This window comes from Leuresthes tenuis, unplaced genomic scaffold, assembly GCF_036924035.1.
Source record: "Leuresthes tenuis unplaced genomic scaffold, fLeuTen1.0.hap1 SCAF_10, whole genome shotgun sequence".
Lineage (NCBI taxonomy): Eukaryota > Metazoa > Chordata > Actinopteri > Atheriniformes > Atherinopsidae > Leuresthes > Leuresthes tenuis.
In genome coordinates this window covers 3,202,142-3,229,071 of record NW_027325364.1, presented here as the reverse complement: position 1 = coordinate 3,229,071, position 26,930 = coordinate 3,202,142, and the positions used below count along the sequence as shown (strand labels likewise).

The 26,930-nt window shown below is 44.0% G+C and overlaps 2 protein-coding genes across 5 annotated transcripts in view; both read left to right on the top strand.

Moving 5' to 3' along the window:
• Positions 1 to 4,986, top strand: part of otud7b (OTU deubiquitinase 7B) — a 36,821-nt gene extending 31,835 nt beyond the window's left edge. For all 4 annotated transcript variants that reach the window (XM_072393573.1, XM_072393572.1, XM_072393571.1 and 1 more), the window contains exon 12: positions 26 to 4,986. In XM_072393573.1, the coding sequence (XP_072249674.1) occupies positions 26 to 1,507 (1,482 nt within the window). In that variant the 3' untranslated portion in view covers positions 1,508 to 4,986. The remainder of the gene's footprint in view (positions 1 to 25) is intronic.
• Positions 4,987 to 8,895: 3,909 nt separating this feature from the next.
• Positions 8,896 to 26,930, top strand: part of mtmr11 (myotubularin related protein 11) — a 28,415-nt gene continuing 10,380 nt past the window's right edge. Inside the window, exons 1-6 of the mRNA XM_072393567.1 lie at positions 8,896 to 9,428; positions 16,549 to 16,618; positions 23,768 to 23,904; positions 23,998 to 24,067; positions 25,166 to 25,305; positions 25,746 to 25,830. Coding sequence (XP_072249668.1) covers positions 9,372 to 9,428; positions 16,549 to 16,618; positions 23,768 to 23,904; positions 23,998 to 24,067; positions 25,166 to 25,305; positions 25,746 to 25,830 — 559 coding nt within the window. The 5' untranslated portion in view covers positions 8,896 to 9,371. The remainder of the gene's footprint in view (positions 9,429 to 16,548; positions 16,619 to 23,767; positions 23,905 to 23,997; positions 24,068 to 25,165; positions 25,306 to 25,745; positions 25,831 to 26,930) is intronic.

Sequence of the window (26,930 nt, the reverse complement as noted above, 5' to 3'; positions counted from 1 at the left end):
TTGAAGATGTTTTTGTTCCTTTCAGCAAGCCCCACTGGCCCAGCCGGAGTCTCCCACAGCCTCGGCAGGAGAGGACGCCAGAACACCTCCTGACTCAGGGGAGTCGGACAAGGAGTCGGTCAGCAGCAGCTCCAACGGCAACGGAGACGCAACCACAGCGTCGGCGGTTAATGGGAGCGGGTCTTTGGCCAAGAATAACTCCTCCTCTTCCTCTAGTTCATCCAGCAGTGCATCTGCTGGCACTGGGACAGCAGGGAAGGACAAAGCTAAGAAGGAGAAAGATAAAGACAAGAAGAGGGCAGACTCTGTGGCCAATAAGCTTGGCAGCTTTGGCAAGAGCCTTGGTAGCAAGCTGAAGAAGAACGTGGGCGGACTGATGACAGGAAAGAACGCTGGAGCAGGAGGTGCCAAGCAGGAGGGTGGAGAGAAAAAGAAGGGCTCGTTTCGGGGGAGGAAGGGCAGCAAAGATAGCTCGCCTTCAGCCCAAGCCTCGGAGGATTCTGGGAAAGGCTCCCCCTCCTCAGGCAGCGAGCGTCTCATTGGAACAGGGAGCAGCATGAGCAGCAGTGGTGGGAGCAGCACAGAGGGCGACAACTACAAGTACAGCGCTGACGTGAAGGTCAGCCTGGGCATCCTGCGAGCCGCCATGCAAGGTGAGAGGAAGTTCATCTTCGCCAGCCTCCTCGCCACCAGCAACCGGCAGCCCTTCCAGGAGGAGATGATCCAACGCTACCTCGCTGATGCAGAGGAACGCTTCCGGGCGGAGCAAGAGCAGCAGCGGCGTGATGCCGAGAGGAAAGGCATGAATAATATCAACCAGCCAGCGAAGAAGGAGGTGGGCGGTGGTACCGAGCTGACTTATCGGCCTTATGAGGCCAAAGAGGAGCTATCGGAGAACTCGTCGCCTTCTTTCAACCCACTCAAGTCCACCCCTCTGAGTCCCTCTATGTACGCTGCTGTTGTCCCCATCCCCCGGCCCTCTTTCATAGACCAGCCCCCCGCTGCAGCACCGCTCACGCAGCATCTTCACATGCACAGCTACCTGGACACCCGCCGCCAGCTCGCCGGTGGCTCTCCAGCCACCTCTTACCCAGGCCTCCCCTCGTATGCCACCCTCCCCCGGCACTGCCCCGCAGCACAAGGTGTTCCCTCCCATCTGCAGTACAATACCTCTCAAGGGCCCTCCTCCCTGAGTCCCTCTCGTATTGCCCCCTCATATCCCCCAGAGTTCGACCCACCGGACTACCCCGGGGCAGAACCCGTCGGTGGGAGCTACACCAACGGCTTTCGGGACATGAGCTCAAACCTAGACTGTCGGAGCGGGCAGCCCCCGGTTAGACACTACTCGCTGGGCAGCGCTGGCGGTCTGAGCAGCCTGCAGTCCAGCCGCTGTCGGACACCCAGCTGCACCTACTACGGACACCCCGAGACGGGAAACTACTGCTCCTACTGTTACAGAGAAGAGCTGAAGAGGAGGGAGACGGAACCGGCCATCCACAGGTTCTGAATGGACCTGGCTATGGCTTGAATTTGAAGAGTGGCCTTTTTGTGTTTCAATAAAATAGCGACTGGAGCAGACCAGCCTCTGAATGGACAAGAGAAAGGCAGCAGTCTTTCTCCTTCTTTTTTTAAGCTGTGTCATTTCCTGTTGAAGGTGGCGGGAGTCGGCCCGGCCGCAGAGTAAACAGGGCGGTTCTGGCTCCTGGGCTCCCGTGTTAGACCACAGAATAAACTAACTGCACTTCTGTTACATTTTGCTGTGGCTCTTATGCAGGTGTTGTGTATGAGTGTGTGTGTGTGTGTGTGTTTGTGTGTGTAAACTACAGGCCCTCCTCCCTCGTAAGAGTTGAACGCCTCGCTGCTGTCTCCCTCTAGTGGAGAGAATGTATATGGCAGGCGCCGTACATAACCCTTAGCAACATACTGTACACACTCTGTTCCACTCACACTGCAACATACCAAGTAACGCAAGCACAAACTGTAAAGGCACGAGTCTCCACTCCATATGTGGTCTGTCGTAATGTGTGGGTTAGGTAACTAAGGGTCATTTGAGCATTTGGAAGGTCAGTTAGGATCTTTTCATTGTTGTGCAGATGCTACACTACTCGCTATACTCGATGCTTGCATCAAACGTACCTCGGGAAACGGCAAGTTCATCCTCACTGAGTCGCTTTTCAGTCGCTGTTTAAACGTTCCACGGGCTGCTGTGGCGCTGACGTTCCAGATGTCCACGGTAGAAAAACAAACGTCACTTCAGTTTCACGCTATTTTTCAGCCTTTTAAGAATGACGAGGCGTTTCAGAGCAGAGACAACAAGGCGCTGCGGTCCGTTCCCAGAGCCTGAGTCGAATGTTTCTCTTTGTTCGAGGTCTTCCTGTTTCTGCCACAATTGTTTGTGTTTTCTCCCATTTCAGGGTCAAAGGTCAGTGATGCAAAGTGACTCTTCACTTTGAGCCTGTCCACGCTTGGTGCTGACGTGTGTGTGATGACACCTGGCATTAAAATGTGCTCCTGACAGTTTTTGGTCCAATCTGAAAGGCACAGCATCATGATTATTTTATATATGAAGGAAGGAAAGCTTGATCTAAACGGCTCTTTTTAAAAGCACACACACCCTTTAAGTTGTGTCCTGATGATCCAGTTCTTTCAAACTTTTAGCCTAAAATGGTTGTTTCTTTGGATATTTTCCCACCGATAGCTGCGGCGTAATTTCCCATCAGATGGCAGCTGTGCCTACTCTTTCGTGCACTCGCCCCATATTTTCCCCGTGCAGTAGCTGTAAATTGGGTCTGAGGCCCGTTAAAAAGCGACTCCAGGGACCCTCGGGACAGATTGGGTGAACAAAGCAGCTGCAAGCACAGCTGCTTTGTTCTCCGGCGCTGCAGGAATGAACAGAAAGACGAGCGGGAAGCTTTCTGTGGATGATTCATCCTGTGAGTTTGGACATGGTTTTTCCTCTGGGAAAGCCTCCTGTTCCATCAGCCGGAGCGGCCCGGGACAGGGATCGGGTTCTGTTCAGAATCAGCATCTGTATGTACGGCTGTCCACTTATGATCGGATACCAAATGTGAGAAAGGCCTCGTTTGTCCAGATTTACCTGATTAGAAATTTGTCAAACATATTTCTTACAACTTCCCCGAGTTTAACTTTCAAGTAGTGCATCCCTGGTTTCCTCAGAAACAACTTCCTTTGATGTTTATTTGTCGTAAAGGCGCTTTCTTTCCTTTTGGCTGTCCTTCCGTCTCATCCAAACCTTTTGCACAATTCAAGCACTTTCTAGATGTGCATCGATACGTTAGATAAGTCTGACTTTTTCCGTTGATGGTCTCTGCAGACGCCTCTGTCTGTGGAGCACAATGAGCACAGGCTGGGGGGCTTCATTTTAAACTAGACCTCCGGCATCACTGACTAACTCAGCGTCTCGGTTGCCTTTTTCAGCATTTATCCTCAAACATCCGCTGCTTTTGAACTTATTCTGTTAGTGACGAGTAGAAATAAGTTGAGTTTGAGTCTTCCTTTTGTTCAAGACTGTTTCATTAGTGCTAATGTCGAAATGACTACTAAATTACTTTAAACTTGTAATTATTTCCCCTCAAATAAGCCATGGTGTTGGATTCCTGTTTTGGGAACAACTCTAGTTGCTCTACAACAGTTTTTCTTTGAGGTTTTTTTCGAAAAGCACAATTCAGTATGCAATTCACTGCCTTGCCCAGTTGGGGGCGCTGTTGTTTTCTTTTAACTGTGTTTGCTCTGGCCCTCCTGACCTCCACCCAACTACAGACTAAACTAACCAAAATGACGAGGGTTGCTTCTCAGCAGTGCTAGTTTAATACTTTATATTTAAGAGTTGCTGCTTAAAGAAGGAGGGACTCTCTCAAGTCACAGCGACACACTCAGATTTCACCGTTTCCTAACAAACATTTGCTGTGTGAATGTTGAAACCCATTAAATGTTTTCATAGTTTGGGAAGATGATTCTTGTTTGTGTGCCACCGCTTTATTTCTCATAGTTTTGTTCTTTTTCTTTTCTTCCTGCGGTGAAACAGATGCCTCCAAAACATCAGACTTTACAGGTTACGAACACTTTTTTTGTATTTAAGGATTTAAAAAAACACAAAAAAGGTGGAGAGGTTGTACAAATATGTTCCGACTTATTTTTGTAAGCCCGAAGTTTTACAGTGTTTTTAAAGGGTAAGAATGTATATTGTTGGATCATAAGCTTGTAAGAGCCTGGATTCAGAGAAGAATCTGTTAACCAGAATGAGACATTCTTACTGTTGAAGGAAACCCCCAGAAGGGCCTTTTCATACTTGAGGCTCCTTCGTTACAGACTAATTTCCTCAGTGCTGACCCAACGATTTGAGAACACACACATATATATATATATATATATATATATATCTATATATATATATATATAGTGCGATTTTATTTTTTTTAAATAGGTTTCCTTGTGGAAAGTTTAGCTGAGATAACTTAGGATGTTCTTTCTCACACGGCTAATCGTCTAGCAGTCTGGCTTTTAGTTGTTTGTTTTAAATACGTTTACTTTTTAAACTCTGCAGCTACGCTAAAACATCACGTTTTCGTCGACTCGGCTGATTTCCTCCAAACCAGAAGAGAAAATGGCTCAGAATAAGTTGGCCTGATATATTTTTATATATTGTACAACACTGTCGTTTCTGTGAGGAGCAGAACATGCATCATTGATGACGTTAACATGGAATACTTCGAGTTGCATGGGACTGGAACTGTTGCATGTAAATGGCGAAACATGTTACCAAATTTGTGCATTATTTGAACTTGATTTGTTCTGTTTTTATTTTAATTTTTTATCGTTCTAATTTTATTTTTCCTTCTTGAGAGGAGAGCCCCCCCAAGGCTGTGTGACAGTGCAATCTGGATAGAAAGAACATCAGATTTTATGTTAGGTTATTATTATAATTATTTTTTTGCACCGTTTGAATAAATTCTCGTTGTATTTCAAGGATTTTTATGCTTGCTTTCTTTTGCCTTTTTTCATGAGCAACTTTTTATTTATCTGCCGACTCTTTTGTCATGAAAGCCACAACAATGCAATCACTTCTTTGGAATTTGTTCAGAAAACATAACTGAAAGTCTACAGTAAAAACTTCTGTTTTAAACTAAAGTCTTGATGTCGTATGTGTGGACTAACACCTTTAGGAACATCTATTATAATCATTTTCTGAGAGGAAAGGCTCCTGGTGGGTCAGACAAAGCAACAAAAAAGTACTATTTTCTTAGATTTAATGAAATGAGCCAAAAATGGAAAGTTATTTTTAGTTGTCTCACGCTTTTGTTCCATCTAAGAAGCCTCTGTATTTTCTATTTGTTACACAATCACAACCAAAGCTTTAAAATCAGTGACACAAAAAAAGAATAAATCTGTAAATGAGAAAATATACTTACAAAAAAACATTTTATTTCCACATTTATCTCTGTATATACTTTTACATAAATATATAAAATAGTACCTCTAACTTTTCTCATTCTTTTACATTTTTCTTTCTGGTTTTGTACTTTCTTGTCATTTCTTTGTCTTTGCTTTTCTCTCTTGTTTAGCTCTTAACCAATCACCTTTGAGCTACAGTTGTTCGCCCACTACTCTGAACCAATCAGCTTTGAGCTACAGTTGGCCACCCACTTCTCTTAAACCAATCACCTTTGAGCTACAGTTGGCCACCCACTTCTCTTAAACCAATCGGCTTTGAGCTACAGTTGGCCTCCGCCCACTACTCTGAACCAATCAGCTTTGAGCTATAGTTGGCCTGCACTGCTCTGAGCCAATCAGATGGTCTCCAACTCAATTTGCTGTTCAGGTTGCAGGATTTGTCATGCAGCTCATGCAAGTGAAATACACCATCTTCAAAGTGTACAAAGAAACTTTGTCAACATTTTGGTTGACATTTAATTCAACTTTTGGTGTCGTCCGTCAAACACAGACAACTCGAGCACATACCTGATGTCTCATAGTGAAAAACAGATAAATGTAAAAGTATTAAAATAAAGCGACATAAAATAGTTTATAGACTGCTATAAATTAAACTACTGGGCTTTTATATACATACAACAAAAAATATTTATTTTGAGTATATACGGGAATAAATGGGCAAAAAGCATGAAAAAATACTTTTAATTGTTCTTTTAGCTTTTATTTGTTCATTAATTTATATTTAAATATATTTATTTATATATTTCTCCTCATTTATTCTTCTTCTTTAACAGGTTTATGATTTTTTGTCACTCTTATGGTTCCATACAGGCCACTTTTAGAAATAGTTTGGGTACTGAGTATTCCCTGGAGAGGTTGCCTGTTATTGCTGTGACAGAAATGGATGTAGCATCTTCATCTCTGACATGTTTGAGGACAGGTTCTCTATTTGTCAGCATAACTCACTGTTACTGCTATGAAACTATTAGTTACTGTATAATTTGTAGTTTTGGTAGCAGAGAGCCTAAATTTCCTGTGTTTTTTAAAGTTTCACTCTGGCCCAGCGTTGGGGACTCGTTTTCATTTTCTTCCACATGTTTCCCACCTTTTAAGCCTAAAATCTTTCATTTTGGCCCTATATCCATTACTGTTGAGGACATTTTTCAAGTTGCACTAATACTTCTCAAAGGGTCAAGCTCTTTAAGTCTCTTGGCGTGGTGACGTAACGGCAGCTGGACGACATCCAGAGAACATCTGTCCTGCTGGAGTCACAGAATCACAACCAGCTTCATCATTCATCTCCAAAATTGTGATTTTCTATTCAACTTGGTGCAGCAAAGACACGAAAAACATGGAGTAAAGTAAGTAAATCCAGCAGATAAAGGTGAAAAGAGAGACTTATTTGCTGTCTATGTAATTCTGTATTGCCTTAACCTTGTTGCATTATACATTGGTGAATAACTCCAGCTCAGATGATGCAAGGTCCTGTGTCTGGGTCTGTTTTATGTATTAGAGAAATCGGAGACCCTAATGCAATATTGAACAGTTTCCCATGTGGTAAAAAATCCAGACCTCTCTATTATAGTTCTCCTCAGCTGTCCAGCAGGGCTGAGTGTCGCTCAGGATTAGTGGAACTTTCCCTTTTCTTCCTGGAGAGGAATTTCTTCGAAACCGAAAATTACTGGTGCTTTGAGACCTCCAGTCTGGATGAGAGAGAAGAGGTCCCTGTTCGCCCTGTTCGGACTCGCCAAAGGATCAGAAGAAGGTACTGCTGGACAAAAAGAGGCTGTGTTTGGTAATAAGTTGCTTTTTTCTGTTTGGGGAGATGTTTTGCTGCATTAGAATGGTTTTTAGGATGTTGGTTGCTTATCTAATACATCCGATTCCTCGTTTTGTTAATGCCTACTCAGATATCATTCATAGCCAAACGGGTCAAGACAGCAATTACTGGTGGAAACATCAAATTTACTTAAAGCAAATCACTTAAAATGAACCGATCTGCCAGGTGTATTAAAGAGGATGCAGATACCTGGTACAACACAGAGAAAAAAACCAGCCACAGACCAAATAAACCCTGTTACATACAGCTAATCTGAATTAAAACTGCAACAGATTGTCTGTTTCCTACTTTAACAAGTGAACTGATGTGTGCTGCTGGCAATTTAGGTGATATTCTAAGTGCAAAAAATACATGCCACAAAATAAATAGGCTGGAATAAGAAGTTTACATTTACTTACACTTATTTCATTACAGAGCATGAACCCGAGATATCCAGTTTTTTCTCATTAATGTCATCTTTTCACATGCATCAATTTTAGCATCTAAGGCCTGCAACACATTCCTAAAAAAGTAGGGACATGAAAGCTTTTACCACTTTGTAATGCTGCCATTCCCCCTCATACTTAAAGATGTTCTGACATTGAATTTACCGAACCCGAAGAGTTTCAGGTGTTAATGATTCGGCCCTCAGTTGGGCTTTTGGAATGTGTCAGAATGTCGTTTTACATCTTCTGGTTGAACAATGCTTGGACGTCCCTGGAAAAGATGTGGCCTTGAAGGCAGCATATGTTGCTGTAAAATCTCAGTGAACTTTTCTGCATTAATGCTGCCATCACAGAAGTGGAAATACAACCCCATACCATCACAGAGCCTGGCTGCAGGGACTGGTTGCTGACAGCAGGCTGGATGCTGCTTTTGCTCTTTGCTCCATTTCTTCTGACAAATATCTGGAATACTGATCGGTCTGACCACAGCACACTCCCTTCTTTTCTGCACAGTAGTGTTTGAAGTGGCATTTGTGAATGGAACTCTGTATTGTAGTCCTTGACAAAGGTTTCCCACAGTAATCCCTTGTCTTTGTGTAGCAGCTATTGATAAATGACGGTTCAGAGTCCAGTTTAGGCTTGCTCCCTCGTCCTTTACACACTGAAATTAATTTATGTTCTTTGTGTGGTTTAACGGTGTTACGCACTGTGGAGATAGAAATATACAACACGTCCAATCTTTTTTGAGAACCTGGACATCCTCTGGTCATCTTTAATCCTCAAAAAAGTCTTCTCTGAATAATGCTTTTGTACCAAATTATGGTTACAATCACCTGTTTGAAATCAAGTGACATCATATTCTAAACCTCATGAGTAGCTTTAAATTGTCCCCCGTCCTGACTTTTTTTTAATGTGTTGCAGACCTGACAAATACAATAAAGTTGACGCGACAAAGCACGATGCTTTCGTTTCATATTGTCTGCAATGTCTCAACTTTTGTTTTGTATTGTGTTGAGTGGTGGTGAGTTCAAAGGTTTGTGAAAAAAGCGGGGAAAATTGCCGCTCCAACTTCCAGTGAGCAGAATACAATGTCCTGGTGGAGTGTGGCACGTTCCAGACCCATAAACTGTTCCTTGGCCAGAGGTACTGTCGCTTTAAGAAGCTCCACAACCGCTGCTGCTCCTTTTTCCACCAGTGTGTTTCACTATGGCGAAGGAATAAACAAACAGAGCGAAATGGGCAGGAAACGGTAGTAGCCGTGAACACATCTCTCCGTTAGTGACTAACAGCAGTTTATTATAGCCCAGTGACAACGGGTGGTGGATTTCAGCAGGGTGTGCTCTGGTGTTTTTGTGTGCGGTCGAGTCGCTGATGCTGTCAGAGCGGATAGCGATGAAAAGAGCGAAAATAGTTTGTTCGTCCACACTGAACACCTCAGCTGGAGAAGCCGGTGATACAGGCTGGCCGCCGTTGAGCGCGCGGACCCTTCTTTTCGCTTTAACGGTTATTTTCGGTTGAAGCCGACGAGAGGAGGACGCCGAATTCTCGACCGTTAGCTTATGGTAACATACAGTTTATCTCGTGTTTACTCCGTGGGTTTTATTTTGCTCCTCTTTCGCTGATAAATTCCGTCGTTACAAAACCAAAAAAAAAAAATGTTGACGGGATCCAAGACCACGTTCAAAGTGAGACAAATGCTTCCAGATATCAAGGTGAGGTCACTGGTCAGGCTAACTGACGCTAACCATCCTTTTAACTTCTTAAATCCAGCGTGTGTGTGAATTTAAAGACACTTTGTTACTCTTAACTAAGGTTCAGTTCCCTCTGTTAAACGGCTGTTGTGCTGTTTGCTTTTTCTCCCTTTTTCCAGATGTTTTTATTCACTTGACCCCCCCTGTTTTTATTGAGCACATCTGTCTCCTGGCTTATTTGCATAGTGTTCTCATCAGTATGGAGATTACGTGTTGATTTCCAGGTGAACTGTGATTTTAGAAGTCAACCAAAGACTGCTTTAAGTGCACATCTCTACAACCAGTTTTGCTTTGTGAGAGCCTAATTCTGCATTACTCTGACTGTGTTTGGGGTTTTTTCGGTGTTATGCTGCAGGAATCATCGGCCATCGTTCAATAGGCTGAGCTATAAATATAAAAGCAGGTAGGATTTTGGCTGCTGGCTGGATTTTAAACACTGCAGCCCCCCTCCCATCCACTCAGAGAAGCTTTTCAGCCTCTCTTTAGTTGTCTTTGTGCACAGCTTTAGTTTCCTCCTGTCTGCATAATTACACTGAGGGTACATAATGTCAGTCTCATTGGTTGCATGCCTAATTAAAGGCCTGTGAAGGGGGATCTTAATCACTTCTCACAGCGGGGGTTTGCTTCATATGGGATTAAATTGTGGAAGACATTCATCATCCTGACAAGTGTGCGCTGAACACTTTGGTCTGCTCCAGCTATTAAAGGTCTCATGCTGCTTTAAAATGTTGAAGGTGTGTGCTACTCCATTTCAAATTATCTTTAAGTCACGCTGCCCAATTTGCACGTGCGCGTGCAGAGGTTCAGACAGGCCATTAGTGCATGTGCGGAGTTTTTCTTGGCTTTGTGTTGCCTCGGCTTTTTGTCTCTCCTTGGATATTTCCAGCAGCCGCAGGGGGAAATGGTAACAGATGCCTCTTTACTCTCCCCTCAGGCGAGGCTTGCATGTGGAGTGGGGGTGATGTGCACTGCTCAACATCTGGCTGTCGCCATGGAGACAGTGGTTGGCCAGCTCTAGATATTGTTTTTTTCTCTGCAGTGATGAGACTTTGAAACATCTCCACAGCCCTCCAGCAGAATCCCACGTGTCTAAAGTATGAGAATGTGGCTGTGATGCAGTGATGCTGAGCACAGTCGATCAGAACCAGGCCACCCACGCGCTCTTGGGTTTCACTGCCATTACCATGTGGTCAGACTGAGTCCAATCCCGGGCTCATTCTGGACCAGATGGATTTTTGGTTGCATCTTCTCTTCTTCTGTCACAGCACGTTTCCTCGTCTGCACGCCACAAACTCCCATGAGTTAACGTGAATCATGCTTACCCCATTGATTTCTTTTAGGAAGCCTAAAAGCCTTTAAAATCTCCTCAGTCCAAAGTGATGGGGTTTAGTCAGACAATAATTTCACACGAGGCGAGAAAAAGCAGCAGTCCTGACGAGCTTGAAGCAACAACCTTCAGGTTTAATAACGTTAAAACAGATTGGAGCCACTCCTTGTTTCTTTATATTTTCCTCCAAGCAGCCAGACTTTGTTCTAATCTTTTAAAGTGGTGTTGAGCAACGCTCCTCCAGGCTTTCTGAAGGTCTTTCTTTGTCGTTTTTTTCTTCTTCGCTCATTTTCAGTCCAGTCCTTGGACCTGAACATTTTCAGAGGAATGTGTGTGTTTTCTTTCTCAAGCCACCGAACAAATAACAGCTCAGCAGACAACGAGGTCGTCCCTGAAGAGCTGAAAACTTGGCATATCTCAGCATGGTGTGCAGTGTGTCCTTAAAACATTTGAGGAAACTGGACAAGTGGAGGACAAAAGAAGAAGAAACTATCTACAGCAAGATAGCAGATCTTCACTAGATCGGTAGATCGGTCTTCACTCACTTTCAGTCCTTGTACCTGAACATTTTTAGTGTTTTTTCTTTGTTAAGCCACTTAACTCTGAGCTATGAAGCATTCAGGAAGAAAAAAGGCTCCTAACTCAAGGGATGAACCAGTGTTGTGTCGACACAGAACAGACAACTTAGCAAAGAAGCCGTTTTAAACTGGATCTTTAGGCACTTTGTCACAAAGACACATCATTTGTTCCCATTTCTTTAGCTGCATCTATGAAAAACAGCAAAGAAAACACAGTTTGACAGACAGAAAATAGGATTTCTGCAGCAACAAGGTGATTCCCAAAGAGCTATTAGCTGAAAACTTGGCATATCTCAGCATGGTGTGCAGTGTGTCCTTAAAACATTTGAGGAAACTGGACAAGTGGAGGACAAAAGAAGAAGTGTCAGGCCTAAAAAACTATCTACAGCAGATGAACAGGATCTGAAAGTGATGTCCTTAAGAAAGAGGAAAAAATCCAGCTGTGACCTGACAGGACCTGAGAGATGCATCTGGACCTTCAGCTGATCCATCTACTGTTGGCCCAAGCCTCATCAGAAATGGTCTCCATGGAAGGGTGGCTGTCAAGAAGCCGTTCTTAAGGAAGGGAAACAGGGAGAAAAGGCTGAGCTGTGCCAAATGACACAAGAAGTGGACTGAAAATCAGTGGCAACAGGTCTTATGGAGGGATGAATCCTCCCCAGAGCCCGGACCTCAACATTATTGAAGCAGTGTGGGATCATCTGACAGAGAACGGAACAAAAGGCAGCCCACATCCAAAGAAGAGCTTTGGGATGTCCTTCAAGAAGCCTGGAGAACTATTCCTGAATACTCCTTAAAGAAATGACAGAAAGCTGGTCTCAGAGGGTTCAGGCTGAGTTGGAGAATAAACTCAGCCACATTTACGGTATTTCCAGATATATTTGCACATGTTTCAGTAAATCACGGCACCTAATTCCCGTTTTTCTTGTAATAAGTGAAGGACTGAGACGTATTTTAAGACTTTAACACAGTGTCCTACAGTCAGATTTCCAGACCTACCACTTGACAGGATGGCAGGCGTCTTAAGGTCTGTTTTGGTTGTGAATGTCCCTTAGAGAGTTAACTCCCATCCAGCTTTGAAGCAGTCGACATGAAAGGCGCGCAGCACAAAGCTCAACAGAAGCAGAAATGCCAGAGGAGAGATCATCTGAGGGCTATTCAAAGTGGCTGAAGATTAAAGCCTGATAGGAATATGTCAGTCCAGTGCAGCTGCCCACACCCACTCTCTTAGGACCCAAACTGCAGCGATACTGCCAGTCTCAGGGCTGCTGACACACGGTCCGCTTAAACAGAGCGAAACAATGGACTCTCCTTAACACCACGGCAGATTTACGGTCCTTTTATAGAGTCTATTGATTGGGCATTGGGTGATAATTAACCAGCAGCGCTATTCACTAACAGAAAAAGCTCGGTCTGTGGAGACATGGCCATTTGTCTGTTTCCTGTGAGTGGAATGACTCTGTTAATCTCACTCAAGGGAGGTGAGCTGGCTGGCTTAGAGTCGGCAAAATAACACTGTGTGAGAGATGAATGTAATCCCCTGAAGATGTTCAGTATTCAGCTCTGGATTTTCCTTTAAGCTGCCAGGATGACCTGTTAGTGATCATGTAAATCAATAAATACACTGTCTGAAGAGGAAATGCTGCTGCTGCTGGACTCAGAAATCTGACATTTCAGTCTCTTAATGCTCTGTCTCGCAGCTTATCAACCCTCCCTCCCTTTAAATGAAGGGAAACCGGCATGTCAAGACTCCCCTGACAGGCCGCACGGTGACTGATAAATACTTGCTGTCATGTCCGATGCTGCGTGATTTGTAAATACAGGCTAACGGGAGTCAGGTACACTGGTTTCGTTTAATAGTTTTTGACAGAGCTGCCTCTTTCATACCACGACTTGGAGCCTTTTAAAGAAGGGACCCTTCACTTGAGACTGGAGGCTGATGACTGTCTTAGTGTTAAGATTAACAGAAGAGACGGCATCATGTGCGAGAGTTCAACCAACAAAGCTTTCCCGTGGTGCAAAATACATGCACTTGTGCACAATTAGAATAATAACAAACTGTAGAAATGCACCGGAGACTGATTTTTACAGTGAATCATATTGAGACGGCAGAGTAACTCATTTTGTTGTCTGCATGGTTGGAAAACGATCCCAGTTAAAGCTTCCACCTTATGGGAAACCGCACAGCTAAATCCATCTTGCCAGGCTCCTTTCTGTCTGCTTTTAAGCCAAACACAGAGGTAGAAACTAACCATCCCACACTGATGGCTGCAGGTTCTGTTCTGTGGCTCTCGGATCAGCTGAATGATGGACAAACGCTGCATGAGATGGTTCACGGTGAGACTTCTCGTCGTGAGAAAACGCTTTTTTCGGCTTTTCATTGCCCTTGAAACTTCCTGGACTGACCTATATTTGTATATAGATCTGAACGGTGCTGACAGAGAGCGATAATGGAGATTAAGATATGGAGAAAGAGAAAGACGGCAGGGAAATAGATGGTTATTGTCCTCATTGTGTGTCTTTAACAGCAGATCTGTTGTTAACGTGAAGCTCAGACACATTACGATCAGGATGGAAAACCTCAGGATAAAATCTGATGGGTTAAGAGCTGCAGAGATGCTGGAAATGAGACATTAAAGATTAACCATAAGAATTCCCAGTTCATAAAACATTGATTCATTATTTTACCCTCCATTTGAATCAGTTGAAGTCATTTCTGTGTTTTCCTGAACTGTTTTTCACAGTAGCAGGCACATCGTTGTACTATGAACGGCTGATTCTGTTCAAGGCTTTGTTCTCTTGCTTTGCCCTCGGGGGCCTTCCCTTTCAGTGCATAAATAAATAAAATGTCAGCTCTTCTGTTTCTGTTATAGCAGAATATACAGAATTTCATCATCGATCTGCCTCTTAACACACAGCAAAAAGCACCGTTCCTTCATATATGCTGACGAAACACTTCAAAATAAGCAGCATTCAGGCCTCATTCCCGTCTGAGTCCTCTTCATGTGTGGAATTGTAAAGCATTATGCAAATAAACGGGCTGCAGCTGCTCTGTTGCAGCTCATCTGTATTTAACAAGACCCACGCTGAGCTTTGCTCAGCAGCAGCAACTTTAATGTCATCTTAACAATAGATGCAAACATTCCCACACTGCGGACAGAACTGTAAATCAGCAGCTGAGTGGATTTGACCTGGAAGATCGTATTCCTGAAGGTGCTTTTAAACGCTTCGGGGTGTTTCGTGCTGTGTGATATCAGACTTTAAAGACTTGATAAAGAAAACCCAGAATCCAGTGTGTCCAGAGCAGGGAACAAGGCCGCTTACTGCAGGAGTCTGGCTGCTGTGGCAGGGGAAGCCATGAGCAATGGAAACAGCAAAAAGCCTTGGCCTCTGTCCCTGAGGAGGGAGGGAGGGATCAGAGGAGGGTGAAAGTGGGCCAGGGAGGCTGCATGGGGGAGAAGGAGGCAATGAAAGTGATACAATGGCGACTCAGAAGTCACACGAGGAAGGAGAAAGTGAGGCGTCAGCACAAACCCAGCCCTGGAAATGTGCTTTTTAGTGACATGTGACTTTTAGCTGGGCCTCACAGCCATTTTCCTCATCTCTATTGCATGTTCTGGTGATGGGAACATCATCACACGCACATCTGGAGATGTTTGATTGTGTGTCATCTCCAATCTGCTCTTAGTGTTCAGTTGAATGCCATCAGCGCTGTCTGTTGTCTGTCTCTTCTGTGGTGTTCATTCGTCTCAAAATACCCCTTCAGACGACACACTGAACGCGTCCAACTTTAAAAACCGAGCTGCGGTTTCCTGTGGGTGTGAAACGAAAAGAAAGAGTCCACATTTTAAAGCCTAATGGGGGAAAAAGGAACAATGTTCTGGCAGGAGCGAAGTCTTGTAAAACTTTACTGTCCTTCCTTGGAATATAAAGAAGTGTTTTTCTCGAGCTGAGCCTTTTATGGAGGTCGCTGATGTTCCTGAAGCTTGAAAAACATTTCGTAAAAAGCACAGCTTTTGAAAATGCATGAGAGTAACTTATTACTTTGGTACTTTACGGTTTAATAGTAGTTCATGGTAAGTTATTGCACCTGACTGAGCTTTATGTTAATCACTGTCTTCTTCGTTTGTGGAAATCATTTGAAAACGAGTGAAAAACGCTCTTCGGTCAGAAAATGTTGCGTATTTGTGGTACATCCCAGTTTTCGTTGAAGCCAGATGTTCTCACGTGCAAAGAAAAACGAGCAGCTGTGAATGAGTGTGATTTTACAACCTTCTTACGGGCCAAAAGTCCTCTTTGTTAAATGCTCCTTTCGTTCTGCAGCACCGAGTCTCAGGCTGCTAACACACTGCAGAAGAGTTAGCTGAGTGGATTCATTGTTATTATTCACACGTCTCTGCTGACTCAAGGAGTTACTTGTGTTTCACGATGAAACCGGTGCCTGAAATGAAGCCGTAAATGATTGTTTCACTGCGGGCCAAACTCAGAACTGCTGAGAGGGGCGTTTGAGGCTCCACGTTGTGCCGTTTTGTCGGGGCTCGTTGTCGTCTGATCTATTTTAAAGCTCGTTTGCCACCTGTGTAATCACACTATCCTCTCATATTGCAGGGTATGGCATATTTTGGGATTTCAAGCCGATGAATGGTCTTCACAAAGGGGGGTTAGCAGAAAAGTTAAGTGGAAACATATGTGCCAGTAAGCTCGCAGGCTGATTATAGAAAGCCTCTGTGGCTCAATTGGATTGTGCTTCTTGAGCAGAGTCGAGAAATGAGACTTTGTGACGATCGGAGAGAAAACCGGAACAAACAGAACCGCAGCATGGAAACTCAGAATCACAGGGTCACTGTGTGGTTAGCTTTGTTTCTTTGTCTTTGCAAATGAGTCCATTGAGGCCGGTCAGACTTTGATGGGAGAAAGAGTCGCAGCCGTTATTGGAACATAATCCAGACCAAAGGTGGCACGAAGCTCTGTTTAGTCTGCAGCTGCAGAGCTCTGTGGCATCGGCTGGAGCGAGAGCAGCACTTTATTCATAGGTTCCTGTCAGCTAAAACTATGTAAAAATATTCTGTTTTACTCTGCTTATTACTGCTCTTTATACAGGACTAACCGACTGCTCATCATAAGGAGTAGAAGCATGATTATTAAGCTTTTAATGTTCTCTCTGTTTCTCTTAAAGGAGAGGATGCTGAGTCAGAGCGGCGTAAACGCAAGGAGTCGAGATGTGTTTGGACTACGCTGTCTCCCAGGTGAGATTAGGGGGTGACAAAAAGACACCATGAGAACAGCTGAGAACACATCTGTGCAGCTGTTATGTGACAAAAATAGGATGTACTACATTTCTATCAGCTTCTATTGAGGCACAGTTTAATTAAGACCCCAGAGGAAATGCAGAACCCCCGCCGGGCTGAAATATCTTTTAGCTCCCTGCAAAAAGCCCCGAGCCGGGTAATAATTCGCCTTCAGAGTTTTACACTGAGCGGTCATGACTAATGCATGAGCCCAGCGTCTGTAGGTGCATTTCAGGGGATCTTGCATCACTCTGACATCACTTTTGGGTGAGTTTTCAGCCTTTTCCCAGGACAGTTCCAACCTCTGTCCCGCCACGTTTTACAGAAAGTAACCTGGAGGGTAACTGCTGGTTAGTGCCGGGCCACAGAAAATCACAGCTTTTATAGTGAAGCTCGTCTCTCTGGTCCAGTCTTCTCCCTGTTCTAAATATGTTAGAATATGTGAGACAGTTTGGATTTGATGTGATGCTCACCTGATCCCCTCCACCTCCCTGTTCCTGCCTCTGTCCTTATATCTTTATCTTTTCATGGTTTCTCAGTCAACACACGCTCATTTAACTGCAACTCTTTGTTTTTCAGTGGAGTGATCTTCTTGTGCTGACAACATTATACTGTGAAATGTTGACAGCCTTTACTTCATATTTTTACTGGCTTTCGGAATAGTCTCCTCTAAAATATTCCCGCAGTTCTCCTTCTTTTTCCCCTCTTTCTCCACCCTCCTTCATTCCAGCCAGATTAGAAACACAGCTGTCCGCGAGGAGCTGACTTCTATGAAGCGAGAAATGAAGACAGCTGTGTGTGCTTTTTCATAAGCATCTTTATTTCCCCCTCATTGAGCCTTAAATTAGCTCCTCTGTGAGCTGAACTTACTACCAGTATGTTGCAAATATGCTATTTAATTTGAATTTGGCCTTGTTTCTTTATGGAATACGACTTCAGACAGAGACATGTATCCTTTGGCTCTGAGCGTACTCTGCAGGCGAAGTGAGTCAGTTTGTGAAAACAAGTTCACTTTCAGACACAGAGTGTCGCGATTCAGTGTAACTGCACTGAATGAAAGGGCTGGAGTTGCACCTGTGGACTCACTTTCTCCAGCTCGGTCCCTCAGACACAGTCGTCCCGACACTCTGCAAAAGAATGTCATTTATGAAGCATCCCTGCGTGACAGCAGTGTGGTTAGTTCTCATTTCAACAGCACAGCGGTGCTGTTTTTACCTGCTAGGATGCCGAAATCTGTGTTCAAAAGGGGGCTGATGAAAGATGCAGGCTGGAAACAAAAATGTGGATCACAGAGTAATAAAAACATGGTGGCAGAAGTTGTTCTGTCAGTAGTTAATGGACACACAGAATTAACGGCGTTCTCAGGTGACACCAGGACACAGGACCTCAGAAACCGAGCTGGCCTGCAGGAGGTCAGATGGGTCAGGACAACTCCAACAGCAATAGGTAGATCATGTACCATTCAATGCTGTGAGAGGGGGAGGGGTGTACTGTCCATGCAACACACAACCAAAGGGCTCGGACCCCCTTCAGAGCAACTCCACAGTCTAATGTTACTCTGGGATTTAAGGGCTGTCAGTCAGCTCTATACCTGCTTGACTGATGGACAAGAGACCCCAGCGTTCGATCATAATGTTCAAAGAGGTATTAATAACTTCTCTTTGTGTCAATGAGACGGCTTGAAAGGATTTTTAATATCTTAATTTCTGCAAGCCCATCTGGATACCTTGTTACTGTATGTGTTTTAGTTTAAAAAGGGAGAATTCACAATAATTAACTTGATTGCTTCCCTCTGCCATGTTAATGGGGTCAGGTTGAGCCATCTGTGGCACGTTGATGGCATAAAATGTTTAAACTACAAGCAGATTAGCTAACAAATAGAATTATATGACCATAAAAGACAGAGATAGAACTGCATTGATTACAGCATGTTTGACTGGCTGTCAGCCACTGTTTCATAGATCTGTAAGATGTTCTGCTCTTTGGCTGTAGTGTTGCACGTATCTGCTGCTTGAGAAGAGCAACTTCCTCTGTGTAGCATCTCACCCTTATCCTCATGATTATGTTTCTGTATTTATCAGACGCTTTTATCCAAAGCGACTTACAAATGAAGATTTAACAAGCTATATAAAGCTAACAATAAGCTACATAGAAGGAACCCAGGAGTCCGACTCTGTCAGAGGGGACAGAGTAGAGATAGGGTGCAGGCATAGAAGGAAGTGCAGAAAGATAAAGTGCAGAGATAGAGGGGGGAGGGAAGTACAAGGTAAGTGCTGGGATAGGAGATGCTCTCTGAAGAGCTGGGTTTTCAGGAGCTTCTTGAAGATAGACAGGGACGCCCCTGTTCTGGTAGCGCTCGGTAGGTCATTCCACCATCGTGGGACGACACATGAACAGAGTTTGGATTGTCTTAGGCGTGGTGTAGGAGCTGCTAGACGACAATCCTGGGACCAACGGAGGGACCCAGTTGGGACAGAAGCCTTTGCAAGAGCATTCAAGTAGATGATTCAGTTGGGTGAACTTATTCGGTGGAGGGGGAGACGGACCATGCAAAATCTTCTAAACAAGCAGAAAATCTGCACACTTAATCATCTTCTTTAAAGTTAAAGGAGGAACTCTGGTATTTTTAAACCTGGACCTTATTTCTGGCATGAAATGCGTTCATGATGAAGTGGTCCCAGTAGAGTGCCTGTGTAGAAATCCCTCCGTTAGCTCTCCTTTAGCTGCAAGTAGCCACATAACAGCAGCTATGAGCTAACAGAGCTATAGCACACGTTCATTCATTCATTCTTCTTAAAGTATTGGTGAAATAAAGACAGATAATGCCTTATTTAGAGGCTGCATCCTCTAAGCCCCGTTCACTCCGTTATATGGATCTCGAGGAATCTAAATATCTTCCGAAGGACGCCGACTTTTGCCAAACTGTTCTCAGTGAGTAGATGAACGTATTTCATGCCAGGAATAAGGTCTAAAAATACCGGAGTTCCCCTTTAAGAAAATATGTGAAGTTAAAACTCCACAGTGATGATGTGAGTTTGACCTTTTGTTGTTGTAACTCGACATGTCCGGCGTATACCATCGTTAGCCGAGACTGGCTTAGAAAAGGAAAGAATCGGAAGTGTTTTGATGAGGTTTGATATTGTTTTTCAAGGCCAGGAAGCAAAACATGAATGCTGACACATCTGCAGTGTGGGAAGCCTTGATGGTTTCTTCTCGGCCGCATACGAAGGGTTCTTTTTCTCACCGATTCGAATATTTTCTGTCCGACACATGCTACTCTTTCCATAGAGTTAACCCACAGTTACCTGTTCCTGGGCTTTACTTCTCCTCTCTGAGGAGTTAGGAGGACAGAAGCCTTTTGTTCTGCATGCATCCCAGCTGAAAATGAGAAACAAATGTGGATGAAAGCAAATGCAACTGAGGCTGTGAGCATGTTGTTCATTTCTCCCAGCTGTGTTTTCTCAGACTGGTCTTAAAATTTGATGCATTGAACCAATCTTGTGTTTGTGGAACTTTAACCTAACTAGACCTGATCTTTTTATTCAATTCAACACTGTTAATCCCCAAAAGGGAAGGGATGTCACTGCAGTATTGATTGTTATTAAAGATGTTATAGATGGATAACAAACTAAAACAAAGCGGCTGACAAACATGTAGAAGGTTTAAGTGGAGCAGGGAGGAAGGGCGGCATCAGTGTGTCGGGCTGGTGTTTTTATAGCCTGAAAACATGCCTCTCTCAGAAGACAACGTGGACAGAAACTCACGGCCAGCGGTTCAACATCTGGGCTGCAGAGACGCTCCAGGATTCCACCATCTGTTGTTAAACAGCTCTGTGATCCTCCTCCTTTACTGTTACCGCTCTGTCTGCAGTCTCCGTCTGCCCGGATAGTCTTAAAGCTGAGCAGAGAGCCGATAGAGGCTCCAAACTCGTCCATTTTATCCACCAGTGATCCCACACTTCCAGTGATGATCGAGGAAAGAAAGGGTTGAACCCTCCATTTTGTTTCTGCTCTGTCTCCTCTTCAACTCATCTTGATTTGAGGTCTTATTCCAGACATTTTTTAGGCTTTGGAAAGCTCCTCACGACAGGTTAACAGCTTATTGCCATGGTTACGCATCATAACGGACTGCAGAAGTCCTTCCAGTCCAATCTTTCTTTTCAATGAAAAAAAAAGCTCAATCGAAGATCTCAAGAAGACTTGCAGACTGGATAGTGTAGTGGTATGATTTCCACCTTCCATATGGGAGACTTGAGTTCAAATCCCCTGCATGAAAGGTACTACCTCCAGTAGGGGTCCCTAGGCAAGACCTCCTTACCCTACATGCCAACCTGTAAGTCGCTTTAGATAAAAGCGTCTGCTAAATGCATAAACATAGAAATCCGCAGTATGTCCAGAGCTGCTGCAGCAGGCTGCTGCCTCTAGGGCGGCGCCATTCTCGAATGGAATGGAAAATGATAATGTGATAATGGAAAATAAGCACATGATAGAGCAGCTTGACCACCTTGAAATCGTCGATATGCTCCTGGTATTGTTGGGTTGGGTTAACTGGCTCCACAAAAGGTCTGTGCAAAGCAAAATACCCAATTATTTTAATAATTTAAACAGTCGAATCAGAATCGGTTGTTGCACTGTACTTTGAGTCTTAGAGGAAGGACATTTTATTGGATAAAACGGTCTCATAAACACCTTCCTCTCATGCTGGAATCAATCACCTGCTTAAATCTTCACAAAGTGTGTAATAAACTGCTGTGAGCCTCCCCTTCCTTTCTCTTTCACCTCTCAAATCTGGGGCCTACAGGAATGTTTTCAGCTCCTTTGCTCCCTGGAGAGACATTAAAGAGAGGCACGCTCAACCACAAATTGTGTTCTGACAGAGAAGCGCTCTCTGCTCAGCATATTAAATCTCTCCAGCAAGATTATGTGCAGGAAGGTTTAATTGATAAGTTCAATATAGACTTTTTATGTGTGGTTTTGAAGACTGGAAAGCCTAAGAGTAATCATAGTTCATCCTGAGGGATTTAAACAGTAAATTATGGCGCTGGAAGCTTTCTCTCACGGCATAAACAAGTGTTTCATGTGTAAAAATGGCCGTTTCCTGTTTGTGCATCGTATCCTCCCAGCACATTCATAAGCTAAGAACCAGCAGTAGGAAAGAGATTGGGCTCAGCCCAACATCTCTGCTGCTATTTTCAATATAAAGGCCACATGGACACTGAAGGAATTCTCTGTTTCCTCAGTGAGTTTCTTCTGTTTTGAGGAGACAGCAGCCTGTCCATTGTTTTTTATGGTCTTTCGAGTGAAAAAGAAACATTTGCCTTTTCGTGGCTAACCAAACGCACCTCTTGTTGTGGACAAAAGAGCCATTTTCTCTTAGTCTGCCCAGAGCTTGACTCCGTTGCCATGGAAACCCAGAGTCTAGCTGGCAGAGGCTTTGTACTCCTGCGGGAGAACTTGTAAATGTCCTGCCTCACAGCTGTTTTTTGAGAGTGTTTACGCACATCTGTGTTTGTGTGTAAAAGATTATTTTGGGTGAGACGGTTTGTTTTAGGAGTCTTTGTCCTTGAATTTCAGCTTCTCCTTCAGCTACTCCTTTAGCTTCTCTTTTAGCTTCTATTTTAGCTTCTATTTTAGCTTCTCTTTTAGCTTCTCTTTTAGCTTCTCTTTTAGCTTCTCCTTCAGCTTCTCCTTTAGCTTCTCTTTTAGCTTCTCCTTCAGCTTCTCCTTTAGCTTCTCTTTTAGCTTCTCTTTTAGCTTCTCCTTCAGCTACTCCTTTAGCTTCTATTTTAGCTTCTCCTTCAGCTTCTCCTTCAGCTTCTCTTTTAGCTTCTCTTTTAGCTCCTCTTTTAGCTTCTATTTTAGCTTCTCCTTCAGCTTCTCCTTCAGCTTCTCTTTTAGCTTCTCGTTCAGCTTCTCTTTTAGCTTCTCTTTTAGCTCCTCTTTTAGCTTCTATTTTAGCTTCTCCTTCAGCTTCTCCTTCAGCTTCTCTTTTAGCTTCTCGTTCAGCTTCTCTTTTAGCTTTTCTTTTAGCTTCTCTTTTAGCTTCTCGTTCAGCTTCTCCTTTAGCTTCTCTTTTAGCTTCTCCTTCAGCTTCTCTTTTAGCTTCTCCTTCAGCTTCTCTTTTAGCTTCTCTTTTAGCTTCTCCTTCAGCTTCTCCTTTAGCTTCTCCTTCAGCTTCTCTTTCAGCTTCTCCTTTAGCTTCTCTTTCAGCTTCTCCTTTAGCTTCTCCTTCAGCTTCTCCTTTAGCTTCTCCGTCAGCTTCTCCTTTAGCTTCTCCGTCAGCTTCTCTTTTAGCTTCTCCTTCAGCTTCTCTTTTAGCTTCTCCTTCAGCTTCTCCTTTAGCTTCTCCGTCAGCTTCTCCCTTCAGCTTCTCTTTTAGCTTCTCCTTCAGCTTCTCTTTTAGCTTCTCCTTCAGCTTCTCTTTTAGCTTCTCCTTCAGCTTCTCCTTCAGCTTCTCCGTCAGCTTCTCCTTTAGCTTCTCCGTCAGCTTCTTCTTCAGCTTCTCTTTTAGCTTCTCCTTCAGCTTCTCCTTTAGCTTCTCCTTTAGCTTCTCCTTTAGCTTCTCTGTCAGCTTCTCCTTTAGCTTCTCCTTCAGCTACTCCTTCAGCTTCAGCTCCTTCTCCATATGGGTAGATCACAGAATTTGCTTCTTACTGAGCCCTGAGCACTCACTGGCTGTATTTAAAGAGATTATTCACTCGCGTATCCACATTGTTGGGTAATTTGGAGCGGGCCAACTTGGTGTGATGTTTTCAGGACAGATGGAGTTGTTGTCAGTTTTAGGGTTGAGCTCTTATTGTTCTCTCTACTCCTTGATCATCTTGTAACAATTCAAGGACATACCTTTTTGTTTAAGGATGTTGCTGCGCCCACTCCCAGGCAGCATACTCCCTTTCACAATGCTGTTTATGTGTCTCTGCACTTCCTGTTGTGTATCCTCACAGAAGCACCCCCCCTACACACACACACACACTCATTCATCACTTACACAGATAAGTGGTTGAATCCTGTCATAATCAGAAGAGTACAAAACCAAATCCTGCTGCCAGATGTATGTCACATAGGAATTTCACCAAGGAAACTGTGTTCTTCCATTTGTCCTCTGTAGGTGAGTGTGTTCTTCAGAGAGCTGTCATGGTGCGGAAGAAGCTGACAGCCAGAGAAGGAAGAGGTTGGCTCTCTGGGACTCTCTTCTGTACCCACTTCAGAGTGGCCTTTGTACCTCAGGACAGTCCCAAACCTGACGTGAGTCCTTTAATTGTGGTAAATAATATGTTATGTGTGTTTAACTTTAACCCTTCTCACGGTTATTTACTCTATAACGTGTTTCTGTTGCAGGAAAATGCAGATCCAATGCTTCTGGGAGATCATGATGTTGCTTTGGCGTCAATAGAGAAGGTTGTTGTCGGTACGTACAACCTCTGCCCATCAGGCAGGTTACTGGGTCAGTGACCAGTGTTATTTGTACAGCCAGAGATGACCAAGCTCACAGAACAGCTTATCAGTGTTTTTTATCAGCTTTATGGTTGCAGTCAACTCAACAAAAACTTTAATTGTAATTAGTTGATGAAGAAGTGGGTCAAAGACAGGCACAATGTTTACGTATCTAAGGGCATTCTGGGAGATTCTGCTATCAGCTGCCAGTAGATTGGTTGTACAAGGACCATCTGCCAAAGGTTTAGTGTTTACCAGTGAGGATGGATTGTGGCTCACTACTCAATAAGTACCAAAAAAGTATTTCTTAAAGCAAGATTTCAAAGAACTTTGATGTTTGAACATCTGTAGAACATGATATTCTGAAAAGATTCGGGGAGAAATCTCAGCCACCATGATCAATACAGCCACATGGGCTCAGGAGGAGGAAACAACACAGTCCTGCATCCAGAAATGTGACCTGAAGCTGTATCACACCAGCAGGAAGCCATATATCAGCTCTGTGCAGAAACACGGCCCAGTTCTCTGGACTCCAGCTCATCTCAGATGGACAGAAAGACAGTGGACACGTGTTCTGTGGGCAGATGAGTCCACGTTTCAGCTGCTTCTGGGAAAAACTGATGAGAAAGAGCATCCAGGCTGTTATCAGAGAACGGTTTAAAGCCAGCGTCTGTGATGGTCTGGGGCTGCATCAGAGTCCATGGCATGGAGGGCTTCATCTGGGTGAAGGTACCACTGATGCACAGCTGGATGTTGGAGTTCTGGAGAGACAGATGCTGCCATCAAGGTGACGTCTTTTCCCGGGAGGTCCGTGGTTATTTCAGCAGGACGATGCCAGACCTCATTCTGAAATCTTGGATTCAGCAGGAATGATTCCTCTGAAAAACTGCAACAATCAGTGTTATTATTATTATTTTTCTTTTATTTGGTTGCATTCTAGAAAACTTTAAATAAATAATGATCCCATATTTTATGACTCTTGCTGGTTGGTTAAAGCCTAGATACAGTCGGTCTCTTTCCTGCCCTGTTGGTTAGATGTTTAAGTGCTGCTTTTTCCTCTTATTTGTTGCAGTGGGCCCAAACAGAACCAAGCAGGTGACCCCGAACTCCTCTCTGAAGTTCACGCCAGAGGAGCTGGTGCTTTACTGCAGGGACATGCGAGTGGTGTGCTTCCTGTTTGACCGCCTCACTCCAGATGCACAGGTCATAGAGGTGTGTCCACGCTTAGCGTTAGGGACTTTGATCTCCTTTCATTTGTCACCACAATAAGATATGATCTAATATACAATATATATCATATATAATATGTCATTCTTGTCGGTCAAAGGCAGATTTAAAGTAACGAGACGCTCCATTGTTTGGGAGTATAAGTTGCACCCTAAAATGTATCCTATCTGATGCATTTTTCAAATCCTAACCCAAGAGATTGATGTGCTATATTTGAAAGAGATATAATTGCCCCAGTATCTTTCTGTGTGTGTTGTGCCTCAGATTTAACTCTCTGGTGTCTCACTGAACATCAGAGCTGAAAGTTATTTGCATAGAGAAGCTGATCTGTGCCACAGACCACTGAGCTGACAGTGCAGGGCCTCCCTGTTGAAAGCTGATGACCTTTGTCATGTTGACGGACTTATTACGGTTTCCCTCCTCAGATGACATACACCATCGCCAAGACCTACCAGCCTCTCAAACCGGGGTCAGTTTCATCTTTCCAGAACGCTGCTCTCGGGAGTGTAGGTGAGTGGTTTAATGTATACAGTCCCTCAGTGCCTTCCCTTCCCGGCACCGATACAGGATGTTCCCATTCAGTCTATCATTATGCATCTGTTTGGGTCCCCAGTGACATGCAGAGATAGTCTGAAATAGATTAATTTTCTTCACTTTTCATATGGAACTGGCCACACTGTAAAATAAAGAAAATTCTTGAATGAATTTGATATCATACTCACTGGAAACCGAGCTCTACAGCCTTTTGTGTCTCTGACTCCCTGGTAGTTTCCTTCTAAGTCTCATAGAGTGTTTTTATTGTTCTGTCCCTTTGCTTTTCGTCCACTTCTGGCCAAGCGACAGAATGCATAAAAACTAAAGCTAATCTCCTCCCTGCCTTCCACTCAGTGTCATCCCTACTGCCTGTGATAACATCTGAATGAGATATTACAGCTCTTAAAGTTGGGGGGAATGTTGAAGTGGAAACATGCTGCTTTCTGTGCGAATTGCAATAGCATAAACAGCCAAAATCCTTTCTAGTTGGCAAGATTAGTAGCATTCTTCTCTTTGACGACACAATGAAACTACTGGCTCTGAAACCACAGCCACATGTTAGAACTCTGCCAGAGGTCTGAAACAGAGGCCCCCTAAAGGCCTCTACTCCTGACTACAGTGAGTGAAAGGTTGAATGATTAGACCTCCAAACTTTAAAGTATGATTAAGCTCTCAAAGGATATGAAGCACATTTAGATATCTATATATGTATATAAGGTCTAAAATGTGCGAATCAGAGGACTGAACCTCCTTTGCAGTCAGTCACAGCTCTAAACAAGCTGCTGGCGGCTGACGCCCGCTATATATGAAAACACGAGCCTGTCGGAACAATATATCAGGCTATGTTATAGCCACGCTAGGCTGGCCAGGCTGTAAATGAGTGTCGGCTCTTGGATAAATAATGCAAGCCCCCCCCCCGCCCCTTCAACTGAAACAAGTCGTTACATGACCTACAGTTCAACCCTGCCCAGGGGTCAAGTGTGTTCGATCTGTGGTCAGTCACAGCCACTTTGATGTTTTACACCCCAGTCCCACAAGTTGTTGTTGTTTAATTTGGATTAAACCAGCATGATGGT